We start from the raw sequence: 16,739 nt of genomic DNA on the forward strand, positions 1-16,739 counted from the left end.
CTCATGGCTAATATAGTAATGTTCAGGTCTTAGAATGTTGTCTACTGAGTACTTGTCACACAGGTACACATTCAACTGCAGTAACTTCATACGTTGTATTTTGCAATGAAATTAGGGCTTGAAGATGCATTGTGGCATTTATTTACTTGTGTTTACCTATGAATGGAAGACAGACTGATGCCATGCTGGCATCCCTGAGCAAGTCATATTTCATTATCACTTCCACTGTTCATCATCAGCATAGCTACACATGCTTAAAAGATGCAGATAGTGAGGTTGAAGAGATATGACATGGTTAGTCACAGGCCAAGACAGCAAGTGGTGGTAGCTGTTGAAGGCCAAAGTATTGTGTTCCTAACACAGATGAGACTGCATACAGGGAGGTTAAAGTAACAGTGACCTGAGTCTTTTTCAAGACACTCCAGAGTGAGTAACAGGCTTTAGGGGCCGGCTTATATACAATGCTCCCAAGGGATGCTGGGATCCCTTGGGACTTCAGGGTTTGCGCTCCTTGCTGGCGGAACATGGGAGTGCACGCTTTACAGATACACAATATCGCTCCTCCCCAAAGTCAAAGTGAAAACTATTTACAAGGTGAGGCGGTCGGGAGCCTTTCTTTCCCTGGTGGACCACCTCGGTACAAATGTCTGTTCTGGTATGTTGGCTGTGCCCTCGCTGGGCTGGCGTGTTGTTGGCCCTGCAGGGCTGCTGGGTGAGCCTGGCCTTGCTGGGCTGTTGGGCGGGATGGGTTTGATTTCCTGGTCCGGCATGGTGTCGTTGATCCTTTGGGTATGTGTTGTGGACTCAAAAAAGGTGGTTTCTGCTGTGGGTTGTTCAGGGCAGCCTGTGAACCGCAGCCTTGTTTGGTCCAGGTGCTTTCTGAAAATTTGTCCATTGTATAGTTTGACTACAAACACCCTACTCCCTTCTTTAGCTATCACCGTGCCCACGATCCACTTGGGACCATGTCCATAGTTTAGCACATACACAGGGTCATTCAGATCAATTTCCCGTGACACAGTGGCGCGGCCATCGTTTACATTTTGTTGCTGCCGCCTGCTCTCTACCTGATCATGCAGGTTGGGGTGAACCAGCGAGAGTCTGGTTTTAAGTGTCCTTTTCATGAGTAGCTCAGCCGGGGGCACCCCTGTGAGCGAGTGGGGTCTTGTGCGGTAGCTGAGCAGTACTCGGGACAGGCGGGTTTGGAATGAGCCTTCTGTGACTCGTTTGAGGCTTTGTTTGATTGTTTGTACTGCCCGCTCTGCCTGCCCATTGGAGGCTGGTTTAAATGGGACCGAGGTGACATGTTTGATCCCATTGCGTGTCATAAATTCTTTAAATTCGGCACTGGTGAAACATGGCCCGTTGTCACTGACCAGTATGTCAGGCAGGCTGTGGATGGCTAACATGGCCCTCAGGCTTTCAATGGTGGCAGTGGCGGTGCTTCCCGACATTATTTCACATTCAATCCATTTTGAAAAAGCATCCACCACCACCAGGAACATTTTGCAGAGAAACAAACCCGCATAGTCGACATGGATCCTTGACCATGGTCTGGAGGGCCAGGACCACAAACTTAGTGGTGCCTCTCTGGGCACGTTGCTCAACTGAGCACACATGCTGCATTGCCGTACACAGGACTCTAAGTCAGAGTCGATAACCGGGCCACCACACATGTGATCTGGCTATCGCTTTCATCATTACTATACCTGGGTGTGTACTGTGGAGATCCGAGATGAACGTCTCCCTGCCCATTTTGGGTAGCACTACGCGGTTACCCCACAACAGGCAGTCTGCCTGAATGGACAGCTCGTCCTTTCGCCACTGAAACGGCTTGACTAGCTGTTGCATTTCAAAGGGGATGCTGGCCCAGCTCCCATGCAGTACACAGTTTTTTACTAGGGACAGCAGAGGATCTTGGCTGGTCCAAGTCCTAATCTGGCGGGCCGTGACAGGTGATTTATCATTTTCAAACGCTTCCATGACCATCAATAAGTCTGATGGCTGCGCCACCATCAACAAGTTTTCAGGCTGCCCCATTTCCACCCCCGTGATGGGCAATGGTAGCCGACTGAGAGCATCTGTACAGTTCTCGGTGCCTGGCCTGTGACAGATGGTATAGTTATATGCTGATAGCGCGAGTTCCCACTTTTGTATGCGGGCTGAGGCATTCGTATTTATCCCCTTGTTTTTAGCGAACAGGGATGTGAGGGGCTTGTGATCGGTTTCCAGCTCAAATTTGAGGCCAAGCAGGTACTGACGCATTTTCTTTACCCCGAAAACACACGCTAATGCCTCTTTCTCAATCATGCTGTAGGGACTCTCGGCCTTAGACAAGCTCCTGGAGGCATAGGCGACAGGTTGCAACTTCCCCGCAATGTTAGCTTGTTGTAGTACACATCCGATTCCATACTGCGACGCATCACATGCTAGCATGAGTCTTTTACATGGGTTATACAATACAAGCAGCTTGTTGGAGCATAAAATGTTGCTGGCTTTCTCAAAAGCAATTACTTGGTTTTTACCCCATACCCAGTTCTCACCTTTACGCAATAACGTATATAGGGGCTCTAAGAGGGTGCTTAACCCGGGTAGGAACTTACCAAAATAGTTGAGGAGTCCCAGGAACGATCGCAGCTCCATGACATTCTGTGGCCTGGGCGCTTTCCTGATAGCCCTTGTCTTGGCATCTGTGGGCCGAATGCCGTCCGCCGTGATCTTTCTCCCCAAAAACTCCACTTCTGTTGTCATGAAGATGCATTTCGACCTCTTCAACCTCCTCCAGGTTTTGTAGGTGGTCGACGGTGTCCTGACCCGTGACCAATATGTCATCCTGAAAAACCACCATGCGTGATACCGACTTGAGTGGGCTCTCCATGTTTCTCTAGAAGATCGCTGCAGCCGACCAATTCCAAACGGGCATCTGTTGTAGATGAACAGTCCCTTGTGCATGTTGATGCAGGTGAGGCCCTTCAAAGACTCCTCCAATTCCTGCGTCATATAGGCTGAAGTCAGGTCAAGCTTGGTGAATGTCTTGCCTCCTGCCAGCGTCGCAAAAAGGTCGTCTGCCTTAGGTAGCGGGTATTGGTCCTGTTGCGAGAAATTATTAATAGTTACTTTATAATCGCCGCAAATCCTGACCGTGCCATCACTTTTGAGTACTGGAACAATCGGGCTGGCCCACTCGCTGAATTACACTGGGGAGATGATGCCCTCGCATTGCAGCCTATCCAGATCGATTTCCACTCTCTCCCTCATCATGTGAGGTACCGCTCGCGCCTGTGGTGAATGGGTCGTGCCTCTGGGACCTTCGCACTGGAAAAGTTTCCAATGCCTGGCTCAAAAAGGGAAGGAAATTTATTCGGAACCTGGGTACATGAGGCCTCATCGACATGTAATAGCGCTCAGATGTCATCCCAGTTCCAGCAGATTTTGCCCAGCCAGCTCCTTCCAAGCAGTGTGGGGCCATCGCCCGGGACAATCCAGAGTGGCAGTTCATGCCCCGTGCCCTCGTCGGTGACCTTGACCATGGCGCTGCCCAGGACAGTGATAGGCTCTTTGGTGTACGTTCTCAGTTTCGTGTAAATGGGGCTTAGGGCTGGTCTGAGTGCCTTGTTGCACCACAGTCTCTCAAGCATCTTTTTACTCATGATGGATTGGCTAGCTATAGTGTCCAGTTCCATGGCTACGGGTAAACCATTCAATTTTATGTTTAGCATTATAGATGGACATTTCGTCGAAAATGTGTGCACCCGTGTACTTCAGCATCTGCCTCCACTCTCTGAGGCTCGAAATTGCTTTGGTCCACCATGAACCGATCTTCCTCTGCCACGTGGTGTTTAGCAGGTTTTGCAGAGTTTGCAGCTCATCTGCAAGCTCGTTGGAGGTGCCCCATTGTTCCACAGCTCTTGCAAACATACCCTTTGAAGCGGCATGAATCGGCTGAATGAAAGCCCCCACAATGCCATCAAGGTGTGAATTACCTTGCAGTCATCCTTTGTTGAGGACTCTGAGTCATCTGGGTCACCTGAGGTCTGCTGGCAGTTGCAGGCTGGTGGTTTCTGCCCTGTACATTTTTGCTCGCAAACACAGTTCCAGTTAATTTATGAACATTGCTAGCACTTGTGTACTGAGAGGTTTGTTTGGTGTCATCACTGGTGGACATAAATGCCTGTGCTATCGCAATGTCCTTACTGAGGGTCGGTGTCTCTATAGTCAAAAGTTTTCACAGGATGGTCTCGTGGCCAATGCCCAGTACAAAAAAGTCTCTGAGCATTTGCTCCAGGTAGCCATCAAATTCACATTGTCCTGCAAGTCACCTTAGCTCGGCGACGTAGCTCGCCACTTCCTGACTTTCAAATTGCTGGCACGTGTAGAACCGCTACTTCACCATCAGCATGCTCTCCCTCGGGTTAAGATGCTCCCGAACCAGTGTACACAGCTCCTCATATGACTTATCCGTGGGTTTCACCGGAGCCAGAAGATTCTTCATGAGGCCGTAGGTCGGTGTCCTGCAGACCGTGAGGAGGGCCGCTCTCCTTTTTGCAGCGCTTCCTTCTCCGGCCAGCTCGTTGGCTACAAAGTACTGGTCTAATCGTTCGACATAGGCATCCCAGTCCTCACCCTCCGAGAACTTCTCCAGGATGCCCACAGTTTGCTGCATCTCTGCGTTGGATTCGTGTACTCGTCGCCAGTTGTGTTCCTAACACAAATGAGACTGCACACTGTGAGGTTAAAGTAATAGTGACCTCAGTCTTAAGGCACTCCAGAGTGAGTAACAGGCTTTAGGGGCCGGCTTATATACAGTGCTCCCAAGGGATGCTGGGATCCCTTGGGACTTCAGGGGATGCATTCCTTGGTAGCGGAACATGGGAGTGCATGCTTTACAGATACACAACACAAAGGATCAATGCTGCAATGCCCAATGATTCCAACCTCACAAGCGTTGTTTATATATGGAGATTGCTGTCTCAGCAGGGTCGCCTGCATGAATCCCTTGGGCTGGAAATACGGTTCCGGCCATTTAGCACCGTTATTCATGGCAGGGCGGTAAGTATAACGTCCTGTAAAATTTTGCGCCTCTGACCGGGAAATTAGTCCAAAACACAGCTACATTGATCGGGGGCGCTAAATCATGCATTCCACACCTGTGCTCGGTCGCTCCAACCAAAAACCGCTGCGTAAAAAAAGCGAGGTTAAATGCACATGCGCAGAGTCCTGCAATAAATCCCGAATCCAGTCGAATGTTTAGGGCGCGGCGCTAGAAGTTTGCACGTGTGCAGTTCCACCTGTGCACTTTGAGCAGATCCGGAAAGTGGAGAAGCAGGAAGGACGCCAGCGAGCACACCACTGCTCAGCCATGGCCGCTGCGCTGAGGCACTGATACAGGCTATAGAGAGGAGGTGGTCTGCCTTGCATCTTACTGGAGGAAGGAGGCCCGTGCCAAGAAGCTTTGGAGGGAGATAGCACAGGAGGTCTCTGAGAAATACAGTGCCTGGAACTGCGACCCAATGTCGCAAGAAGTTTAACAACCTCACGAGGGTTATCAGGGTGAATACCCTTTACGATTGCAAAATCACTGTCTCACATAATGTAAAGTCTTTGAGGAAGCTGCCCTTTCTCTATGTGTTCCAGGCCATGGTGTGGGTTGGTGAAGTCACCAAAAAGTTGGAGGCTCAGTTCACCAGCCATGCCCTGCGTATTTAGGTGATGCGGACCCACTTGTCCCCCAATCATTCTCACCCCTTCTCGCACTAGCTTTTGATTCTTGATATGCATTTGCCAAACGTCACGCTGAGCCGCAATCCTAACAGGCTCTCCTCCCAGCCTTCCCACACGCTCTGTGCGGAACCACGCAGATTATAATGCACATCTTTACACTTCCAGACAGTAGCAGCTACTCTACTATGGAAGGCAATGTACCACACGATGAGCTGCACACTCACTCACACCTTCTACTTGTTCTTGTTGTCGGCAAAATTGGCTCATAATCGCCGGGAACTGCAGCGTACCGGAGGCAGGGAGCATGACGACTGGCGTCATGATCTGAATGAAACTACAGAGCGAGACGGTAGCGTTTTGCGCCACCGCAAAACTGGCACCAAATTTCCTGGCGGAGCGTTGGAAACTGGCCGCCCGGGCAGGAAGCATTTCAAGATGCATTATCGCCCCTCCGGGGCAAAAACAGAGGCACTATGCAACCGTAAATCCAGCCCAATATGTATAAAAATGTTCAAGGTTTGGGGAGGAATATGGAAGAGTCCACTACCCATATCTACACAGATTTGGATGAAATGAACCTGTACTGTCGTCTGCCATGTAACACATGGCAATAACTATGGTACTGCAGCAGTGCCCGCAGTCACTGAGGTGCAATGGGTGTGGCTATTGATACACTCTTAATAAAGGGTGAAACTGAGTACAGTGTGTATTGAGGAAGTGTGACCTTAGCTCCTTTAATAAGATTCCAGAGTGCAGGTACCTCGTGGGTGGCCTGCTTACTGTGCTCCCAAGGGATGTTGGGATCCCTTGGGACTCCAACAGGCGGGCCCTCTGGTGGTCAAGTGTCATGCAGGTTACAAAGGGTTAAATACATAACAGCTATCATCAGTGTTCATGCTGTGGAGACCTTCGGCTTCAATTTTAAAGATGCTTTTCTTGGCCAGCTTCAACATGCTGGCTTGTCACACAGAGTCCGTGGTACATCACACAGAGTCCATGGTATGTGACACAGAGTCCATGGTATGTGACACAGAGTCCATGGTAAGTCACACAGAGTCCATAGTACGTCACACAGAGTCCATAGTAAGTCACACAGAGTCCATGAGGTGGAGCAGTGAGTGTCGGCCTTCCTGGGCACCCCAGTTGGCACGGTGACGAGGAAGAGCCCCCTATGGGTATTGACGGTATGTGAATGGCCTTTGCGATTTATGTGAGGTCCTTGACCCCTGATATCAAGTGGCCTACCACCTTTACATATTTCCAATGCCACCTTCCCTGCTGCTAACCACTCGTTTGTTGCTTTGTGCTTACAGAAGATCAGCCTGAAGCGCAGCAGCCTGCCCCTGAACCATTAACATCGGGCGACGGGGGAGATGATGAGGGAGGGAATGACAGTGTGCTCACTGAGTGGGAGACGCCATCAGTCCCACCGAGTGTGGACATCACAATCGGTGGAGGAGTCTGAATTTGAGGAGTTTGTGGAGCCTGAGGCTCCTGGCCCCAGTAGCTCACAGCACCTCCCAGCAGGAGGGGTAGTTCGGAGCCCAGCTCCCCGGAGGGTGAGTCGGCCCAGGAGTCCCACTGAGAGACAGGTAGACGTGGACCTGGACTTGGTGGCTACGTCCAGGGAGACCACGCAAATGCACTGCGACATCATGGGTGCATTGGAGAAGGTCCCGCAGAGCATCGACGCACTTGCTGAGTCCAACAAGCCCATCCTTGCCCGCTCACAGAGGGAGATGGGCTCAACGACCATTGTGGAGTCCCAGAGGGGATGGCGCGTGCTGTGGTTGATGTGGCAGCAGCAATCGTATCACAGGCCCAAGCCACGTAAGAACTTTGTTTCAGGCTCAGTGTGCTCTGAGTCAGTCTCAGTGTGATGCAATCACTGACTTATGCCGTCCTCCCTGTGTTCCCCACAGTCCAACAGGCGAAGTGACGATGTCGAAGCAGGCCAGCAAGTTGTGCTCACACATCATGCTCCGGATGCTGACACTCAGCCCCATGTGAGTGGCAGTGGGCCCCTGGAAATGGAAGGTGCTGTCCTTCCTCAAGATGACAGCATTCCAGCTCCCAACACTATGCCTTTGCACCCGCCGTGGTCTAAAGCCAAACCATCCCAAACTGCTGCCGTCGCTGCTGAGGCGTTGGCAGCCAGTCCTTCCAGGCCCAGAGCTATTCCAGGGTGTCTTACTAGGCCATCTGTACTGTCTGCCCCACACACACAGCAGCACTCAAGCAACCTTCCTGTAAGCACTGAGGCCACATTGAGGAGGAGCACTAGGCAAGGCGGGTGGGGTAAAGGTGAGGGGTGGGAAATGTCAGGCTACACCTGACTGAGGACTTTGCCCACCATGGACAGATGTACTCATCATGTAAATAATGGATGTAAGTATGTTATTGCAATGTTTGATGCAACCTATTGGTTGGAGTGTGTGAGTGCCTAAGATGCCACATGGATGCTGTTGTGGAATGACTCATGGAACATCCCTATGTCCATACATTATTTCAGTTCATTGTGGTTGATGGTGTTTCTACGGGACATTGTGTTGTTGTTTAGTTACTTGCTGGGGTGGGCTTTGGTTGCGGCTTTGCGGTCACCATATTGGTGTCGTGAATAAAACTTTACTTTCACTGTTTTGCATTGGCATCTTGAGTATGATTGTGGACTTTAACAGAGATGTGACATTATGGTGGCACATAGCGCGGTTAGTATTTGCTACATCCCTCATCTTACTCCATTCAAGAGACCCGATGCATTATGAGCTGCTGACGTGTGGCTCTTGCACCGGCAGCATTGCCACGCTGCCTCCACTGTGGATGGTGCTCCTCCTGGTGTGACTGGCCATTTGGGGCCTCGCCCGGCTCCTGTTCCTCATTCTCCCCCTCCCGATGTGAGGCTGCAGATCTGCCTGTAGGAGATGGCAAATTTCTCTCAGCACTTCCTGTTGGAAGCGCATCATTCTCGCACACTGCTCCTCAGAGAGCTGGAGGTATGAGCATTGCTTCCTGTAACCGCGTGTGGGGTGAAGGCTCCTGTACAGACATCCGCAGCTTCTCCTCATTCGTGGTCCTGCATGGCCAACAGCTGCCTAATCACAGCATAGAGTAGGTGATGATGGCAATGCACCCATTAATGATAGTAATGCACCCATTAAATTATTTCACTCAAGCGGTGCAGAAAAGATTTACGAGAATGATTCCAGGGATGAGGGACTTCAGTCACGTAGATAGAGCAGAGAACTTTGAGAGGAGGTTTGATAGAGGTACTCAAAAATCATGATGGGTCTGGACAGAGTAGATCGAGAGAAAACTGCTCACGTTGGCGGAAGGGTCGAGAACCAGAGGACACAGATTTAAGATGATTGGCAAAAGAACTAAAGGCGACATAAGAAAAAATAAATTATACAACGATCTGGAATGCACTGCCTGAAAGTATGGCAGAGGCAGACACAATCATTGCTTTCAAAAGGGAGTTCAATAAGTACCTAAAAAGAACAAAAAATTGCAGGGTCATGGGGAAAGGGCAGGGGAATGGGACTAGCTGAGGTGCTCTTGCAGAGCTTGACGGACTTGACGGGCTAAATGGTCTTTTTCCATGCTGTAACCATTCTATGATTCTATTCTATTATTCTATAAAAGTGGGCTTTCCAGTGACACTCCCAGATTTGGACTTGGTTGATCAGTTCATGAGAGGACCAGAATGATAGGTGTATCTACATTTCGGGTATTATAGGGTCAAAATTGTGTTGTTTTGCACCTCCCGTTAGTGCCTCCAGGGGGCGGTAATGAGGCATAAAACTGTTTTCACCCGGGGTGGGGGTGGGGCACTACTGAAGCAAATTCCACAGATTTACAACCCTCAGAGAAGAAATTCCTCCTCATCTCAGTTTTAAATGGGCGGCCTCTTATTCTAAGATTATGCCCCCTAGTTCTAGTCTCCCCCATCAGTGGAAACATCCTCTCTGCAGCCACCTTGTCAAGCCCCCTCATAATTTTATACATTCCGATAAGATCACCTCTCATTCTTCTGAATTCCAATGAGTAGAGGCCCAACCTCCTCAACCTTTCCTCATAAGTCAACCCCTTCATCTCCAGAATCAACCCAATGAACCTTCTCTGAACTGCCTCCAAAGCAAGTTTACCCTTTTGTAAATATGGAAATCAAAACTACGGAGTATTCCAGGTGTGGCCTCACCAATACCCTGTATAACTGTAGCAAGACTTCCCTGCTTTTATACTCCATCCCCTTTGCAATAAAGGCCCAGATTCCGTTGACCTTCCTGATCACTTGCTGTACCTGCATACTATCCTTTTGTATTTCATGCACAAGTACCCCCAGGTCATGCTGTACTGCAGCACTTTGCAATCTTTCTCCATTTAAATAATAACTTGTTCTTTGATTTTTTTCTGCCAAAGTGCAAGACCTCACACTTTCCAACATTATACTCCATCTGCCAAATTTTTGCCCAATCACTTAGCCTGACTATGTCCTTTTGCAGATTTTTTGTATCCTCCTCACACATTGCTTTTCCTCCCATCTTTGTATCATCAGCAAACTTAGCTACGTTACACTCAGTCCCTTCTTCCAAGTCGTTAATATAGATTGTAAATAGTTGGGGTCCCAGCACTGATCCCTGCGGCACCCGATTTATCCCGACTCTCTGTTTTCTGTTAGTTAACCAATCCTCTCTCCATGCTAATATATTACCCCCAACCCCGTGAACTTTTATCTAGTGCAGTAACCTTTTATGTGGCACCTTGTCAAATGCCTTCTGGAAGTCCAAATATACCACATTCACTGGTTCCCATTTATCCACCCTGTTCATTACATCCTCAAAGAATTCCAGCAAATTTGTCAAACATGACTTCCCCTTTATAACTCCATGCTGACTCTGCCTGACCGAATTATGCTTTGCCAAATGTCCTGCTACTGCTTCTTTAATAATGGACTCCAACATTTTCCCAACCATAGATGTTAGGTTATACTAGCTTATAATTCGATTATAATACTCAATGTTAACAGATGAGTTTATATAATACATTAATATTTAGAAAAAAAATGAAAGGTCAAAGCTCTAAAGTCATTTTGTTCTGATTGTTTTCATATGTATCGCTTTGTTTAAAATACAGTTAATATATGGGTATCTTAATCACATATTTGATTATGTGTACATCATGACTAGACTTACCACAAGTCTATTTTGATTTACCACAGAGGAAGCTACACAACTAAATCAAATGACAGCATGTTAAGATTCAGTCAATACCACAATCAACACTGCTGTAACAACTGGAGGCAGAGATAATTAATACAGGAAACTGGCCAAGAAGCTAAAATGTAATGGCACTCACAAATCTTTCAGGTTATGTGGCAAAGAAGGACTTTGAGATAACAAGGAGTGATGCTAAAGCAGAACTGGGCAGTGATATGCTTTGCTGTTAATTATTTTCTAACCTGTTGGGAGTCACTGGATACATGAATTACCCATACAAAATAATGTAGCTGTTTCAGAAGGTACAAAACTTGATTCCACACATTTTACCAAGGGTGCACTTACAGTGTCTGAGACCAGCAACAAGACAATTGGTTCCAAACTTACAGCACCTGGATCATACTGTGATGTGGAAAATCTACTTGTCACATCAGGGGTAATTTTCTCAGTGCATACTGATAGCAGCTGATGTTCTCTCCCACCTCCCTAACAGTTGATACTCAGAAAATGGCCCTGACCAGCTTTACCTTTTCTCTCTCAGGTGCTGATGTGTATTTACAGAAGGTACTGTTTTTATTTCACCTTGTGTCTACTCCAAATCAAGTTCTCTCGTCCAGGAGTGGCATCTATGGATGCATGCTTATACTTGTGTGTGGGGTCCGTTCCCAACTATTCATTTTTAAATGTTTGAGCACCTTCTCAAAATATTTAAAACAAGTTTTTGTAAGTTTATAAATTGCGCAGAATCTCTCGACTCACACTTTACTGGAGTTATATTCCACGCGATGCCAAGCCCCAGTGATGTGAGAATGTTTGTTCCAAGGCATCGTTCATCACTTTCCTCCACAGTCAGGCTGAGACTAGACTCCAGAGTTATACATCTTGAATTTCCATGGGGTTCTCCAAATCTCCCACTGTAAATTCAGTGGAAGATTGGCAGAAACCGTAGAGAAATGACGCAATCAGCCATTTTTAGGCTCTTGCGCCATTTCTCCGGGGATTCTTTGATACCCCGCTGGAGATCCCCTGCAGAAATTCCACGCAATATTGCCATTCTTGCTTCAATCAAAAGTGGAAATATCTTCACAGCAAAGCAAAAGTAACAATATAGCAGCACCTAACAGGTCAGTGAAAGCTCTTAGCTATTATGCTATACATAATGGCCCTGAAATTCTGGTCAGAGGCTTCCTTCGGACGAATGCCTCCGACCCGAAATGTTTCTATGAATGTACCTGGTGGTTCCGGAGGCGCCTTCGATTCCGGACGGAGGCCTTCTTTTCCCACACATCGCAGTGGGTCCTCATCTTCGAGATAGGGACAGAGAAGCTGGAGTCACGTGGGCCTGGACAATCAATAACAGTATTCTCATTGATGGTAATGGGAACTCCAATTTTACGAGTTCCCATTACTATCAATGACAATAACCCCCTAAAGCACCCAAACACAACATAATAAATTTTAAAAACACCACATATTAATTAAATGTTTTAGAAAAAAAAATGTGTTTGATTTTTTTTAATGTGTTTTAATAGGGTTTAAAATAAACTTACCTTAATGGACAGAGTTTTTAACATAAAAATGTGTTTTTAAATTTAATTTTTATATGTTTTAAAACTCTTACGCTGGTAAAAGTAGGCTATGCGACTGCTTTCACCAGGCATAAAAGTTTGAAGGACATTCACTGGACAAGAGATGGGCACATAGTCCAATCTCTCCCATGTGGATGTCCTTCTCCCAGGGATGTTGAAGATCTGTCTAGAATTATCTTCACAGATCGGAAAAGCTGTTTTTTGGTGCATGCGTGTTTGCACTGAAAACCGGCTTTTGCAAGGCCTCACCAGATCCATACGGAATGCATACGGGTCCGGCGAGGCCGAGATTTCACGCCCAATATTTTTAATAAAATGACAGGAAATATCTGCAACAACCTTTGTAACAATACTTTAAACTTTACCTGGACCAATGCAGAATGATGCTATTACACCAAGAATGGAGACGACACTCACATAAGACATCCAGGAAACTTTGTTCTGTAGAATAAATATACAGTTCAAAGTTATATAATCACAATGTCAAGAATCCCAGTCACATATCAAGGTACAAATTTTCTCCAAATTTTTAGAAAACAATTACAGTGCAACATAACTTCAAATCAAGAACACTGACACTCAGTATGGTTAAACCTTGGTATTATAACAAGACTAATGCGTGGTATAAGCATACAAGGTTCAGGAAAATCTGGATGATATTGGCAAATAGTTTTCAATATAGTGTTAAACTTTCAGAGTCAAGAGCCCTTTTTGTACTTTTTCGGAATGGGAGATCATTCATAAACACACAAGGTCTCTGGTGTAGTACACTGGCTGTCATAGTTGCATTGTTACTTTCGTTCTGACAAATTTAAGAATAATTCCTCACCTTTTCTCTCTATTTATTCCTCTTACTAGAGTACTCCTTATGTATTTCTTCAAGTCTCCTGAGTTACCATGGAAATTTATGAATTGATTAATAGACAATTATTTCAATTGCTTTTAGAAATCGGGTCAAAATTCAGTTGCTCCCGCCAGCTGATACCACCTGAGTGAGGCGGCAATGGGGCGTGAACGGCTGGTTGGCAGCGTTAGGCTGATGGGAAATTCGGTTGACCTTTTTTATGGGCGTGGAAATCCTGACGTCAGTACATGTGCAACACCTCCAAATTCACATTTGCCGCCTCACTTACTGGCTGGTGGCGATGATGCCTGAAAAAGTTGGCGTGCACAAGGCGGGTAAATTAATCCAGGGTGTTGCTTAAAGGGAGTTGCAGCCGGCCCAGAAAGCTTGCGGTCCGTGCTGCGTTGGATGCTCGCACAGTTTGAAGGTGCTGGCATCCTATGGCTACTGACTCCTGAGCTTCAGTACCTGCATTTCGGAGACATGGGTGGATTCAAGACAGGATAAATTTGGAATTAGTATACTGCTGTTACCTCTGCAAAATTATGGGGGCAGTGATCGCACACCACGTTGTCCTGCAACGACGACTTGAAAGGCGCTGGCTGCAGAGACGACTTATGGCAAATGTGGATGCTCCTCAGAGGAGAGGCCCCAGACGGTGGGCCGGAGGCTGTACAGTTGCAGGGTTTGCCGTGTGTATTATTTTTACCTAGATATGTCCGAGGAGCAGTGCCTAAGAAAGCTGAGGTTCCGCAAGGACGTGGTGACGGAGCTTTGCCACCTCCTGAAGACATACCTGGTAGCTGACATCAACACCAGAATCTCGTTGTTAGTGGCCGTGAAAGTGACAGTAGCCCTCAACTTCTATGCTACCAGCTCCTTTCAGTCTCCTGTAGGCAATATATGCAACATCTCGCAGTTTGCACTACCTTGCTGAATTCACCAGATGACCAAAGTTCTCTATGGCAAACAAATGGACTACATCAATTTCAGCATGTCCAGGGAGACCTGGATGAAAGCTCCAGTGGCTTCGCCAGGATAGCGGGCTTCCCCAGGATTCAGGGGGCCATTGATTGCACACATGTGGCATTGCGGGCCCCTCCCCAAGATGGGAGAGCTGTTTCAGAATCGCAAGGGATACCACTCCCTAAACGTTCAGCTGGTCTGTAATCACAGGCAGATGATCCTCGCTGTCAATGCCCACTATCCTGGCAGCTGCCACAATGCCTTCATCCTGTGGGAGAGCAGTGTGCCATGACTCTTCCAGCCACCGCATGAAGGCCACCACTGGCTCTTTGGTGACAAAAGATATGGTGTGGCCCCCTGGCTGATGACAGCCCTCCGCAATCCCACCACCCCTGCCGAGCAGCACTGTAACAGCGACCATATCGTGACCAGGACCATTATAGAGCAAACTATCGGGGTCCTGAAACAGCGGTTCCGCTGCCTTGACTGCTCTGGAGGGGCATTTCAGTTCTCATCTGATAGAGTGTTCATCTTCATTGTTATGTGCTGCATGCTGCACAACCTGGACATTATGAGGGGCCAGCCATTACCACCAGAGATGGATGACCCACCTGAGGAGGACGATGATAATGAGAGGCAGATGAGGAGCTTCAGCCAAGGAGAAGGCAGCCTTACACTGCTGCAGCTGGAAGGGCTGCTCGTCAGAGACTCATTGCATATTGATTCCAGTGAATAACTCAAGACGTGCCAATTTGCCAGGCTGCTCACCTCGGCATCTACTAAACACATCGCTCCCCATCCTGCACCCTCCGTGTATATCAATCGAAGGATAATAATGTGAAGAATGCAAACGTTGTTTATTTAACACATAAACCATGGTGTGCTGAAAATAAGCAAAAGACAAAACCTTCATCCCCAACAAATAATCATACCCACAAGACCCTTTCAAACATTTTCAATGACATCCAAGTGCAACTATTGACATCGGTTCATTTTCCAACATGGTAGCCATCTCTGGCGACTAGCAAACAATTGTTTCTTCGTTCATCCAAGTGCAACAATTCACATTCCAACAAGATAGCGATCTCTGTTGACTATCAAGCAATTGTTTGCTGGGTCATACAAGTGCAACTAGTTATATGAGTTCATATCTTAACAAGGAGAGGATATGTGGCCACCTTCCCACAGGTCTTTATTTACTCTTGTAAAGTGCTTTACCATCCTTCTCCATCCTCCCACGCCTACTGCTACTCCTCAATGAGGTCTCAGGGCCTGGCCTGCAGCAAGGCTGGTAGTCGGTTGCTGACTTGGAGCCGCTGCCACACATGATGGCCTACCAGGAAGTCCCCAACCAGCTTGGGCCCTGGAAGGCCTGGCTGCGGACTGCCTCACCTCAGCATGGGCGGCAGCACTTTGTGGTGGATGGGTTGCAGAGTGCGACAGGTGCAAAGGCAGAATGATGTAGTCCTGAGAGACGACATCATGTTCCAACAAGCCTGACACGGTGTTACTCTCCTGGGGCAGAGCCTCATCATCTGCAGCAATCTGAGTGAGCACAGATTGCTGCCCTGGTTGGGCAAGGTTGGGTTCCCGTTGAACTGATGGGACCCCAGACAGGATGGCAGAGGTCAGTGCGTCCGTGGAATCAAGTTGCTCTGCATTAAGACTGACTGCGACTGCAGAACAGTACAAAGCTGATTGATGCCACCACACAGTGATGACATTACAGTCTACAATAGCATCGGTCTGGTGCTCAATGGACACTGCAACGTCAGCCATAGCCCATGCCACCATGTCTGGGTCCCCAAGGTCACTGTTTGCATCCAATATCCCTTGATATCTCCCAAGGATGAGCTCAGTGGGCTGCCGAGAGGCACGAGCAACAGTTGAGGCGGACTCCTCCATCATCACAGTTAATGCACCAAGACTCTGTAGCACCCTTACTAGATCGCTATGCAACTGTGGTGATTGTCTTGTGACAGCCTTTAGTTCTGGCTCATCATCAGAGTGCTGCTGAGCATCAGGCATGCACTCACCCTCTGGGGAGCTGGCCCCCGGGTTTCCCCTTCCCTGTTGGGTTCCTGCAGGTCACTGGGTCCCAGAGCATCACCCACCTCCGTCTCCCTGACCACCCCTTCATCAACAAAGATGCTGGCCCCACTCTCAGATACTGCTGGCTTCTGCATTACATCGAAGAAGGTGCCGTTCTCCTCCTCCTCCTGCTGGGCAGCATCTTCACCAATGGAAGGCTGACGTGAAGGTCCCGGTGTGTCTGGTTGATCATCTGAAAGGACAAACACATAGAAGACTGGTTACCTGCAGGGGAGAGGGCTAGGAGCGACGAAGACATTCGAGAAAGCCAGTCTCATGGAAAGAGCTGAAGGATTGTGGTATCAGGCCTAA

The 16,739-nt window shown here is 48.0% G+C and overlaps 1 protein-coding gene across 1 annotated transcript in view; it reads right to left on the minus strand.

The window, feature by feature from the left end:
- Positions 1 to 16,739, minus strand: part of slc2a9l2 (solute carrier family 2 member 9, like 2) — a 798,853-nt gene that overhangs the window by 231,460 nt on the left and 550,654 nt on the right. Inside the window, exon 10 of the mRNA XM_070862252.1 lies at positions 12,892 to 12,967. Within this exon, the coding sequence (XP_070718353.1) occupies positions 12,892 to 12,967 (76 nt within the window). The remainder of the gene's footprint in view (positions 1 to 12,891; positions 12,968 to 16,739) is intronic.

Source organism: Pristiophorus japonicus, chromosome 2 (genome assembly GCF_044704955.1).
Source record: "Pristiophorus japonicus isolate sPriJap1 chromosome 2, sPriJap1.hap1, whole genome shotgun sequence".
Taxonomy (NCBI): domain Eukaryota; kingdom Metazoa; phylum Chordata; class Chondrichthyes; family Pristiophoridae; genus Pristiophorus; species Pristiophorus japonicus.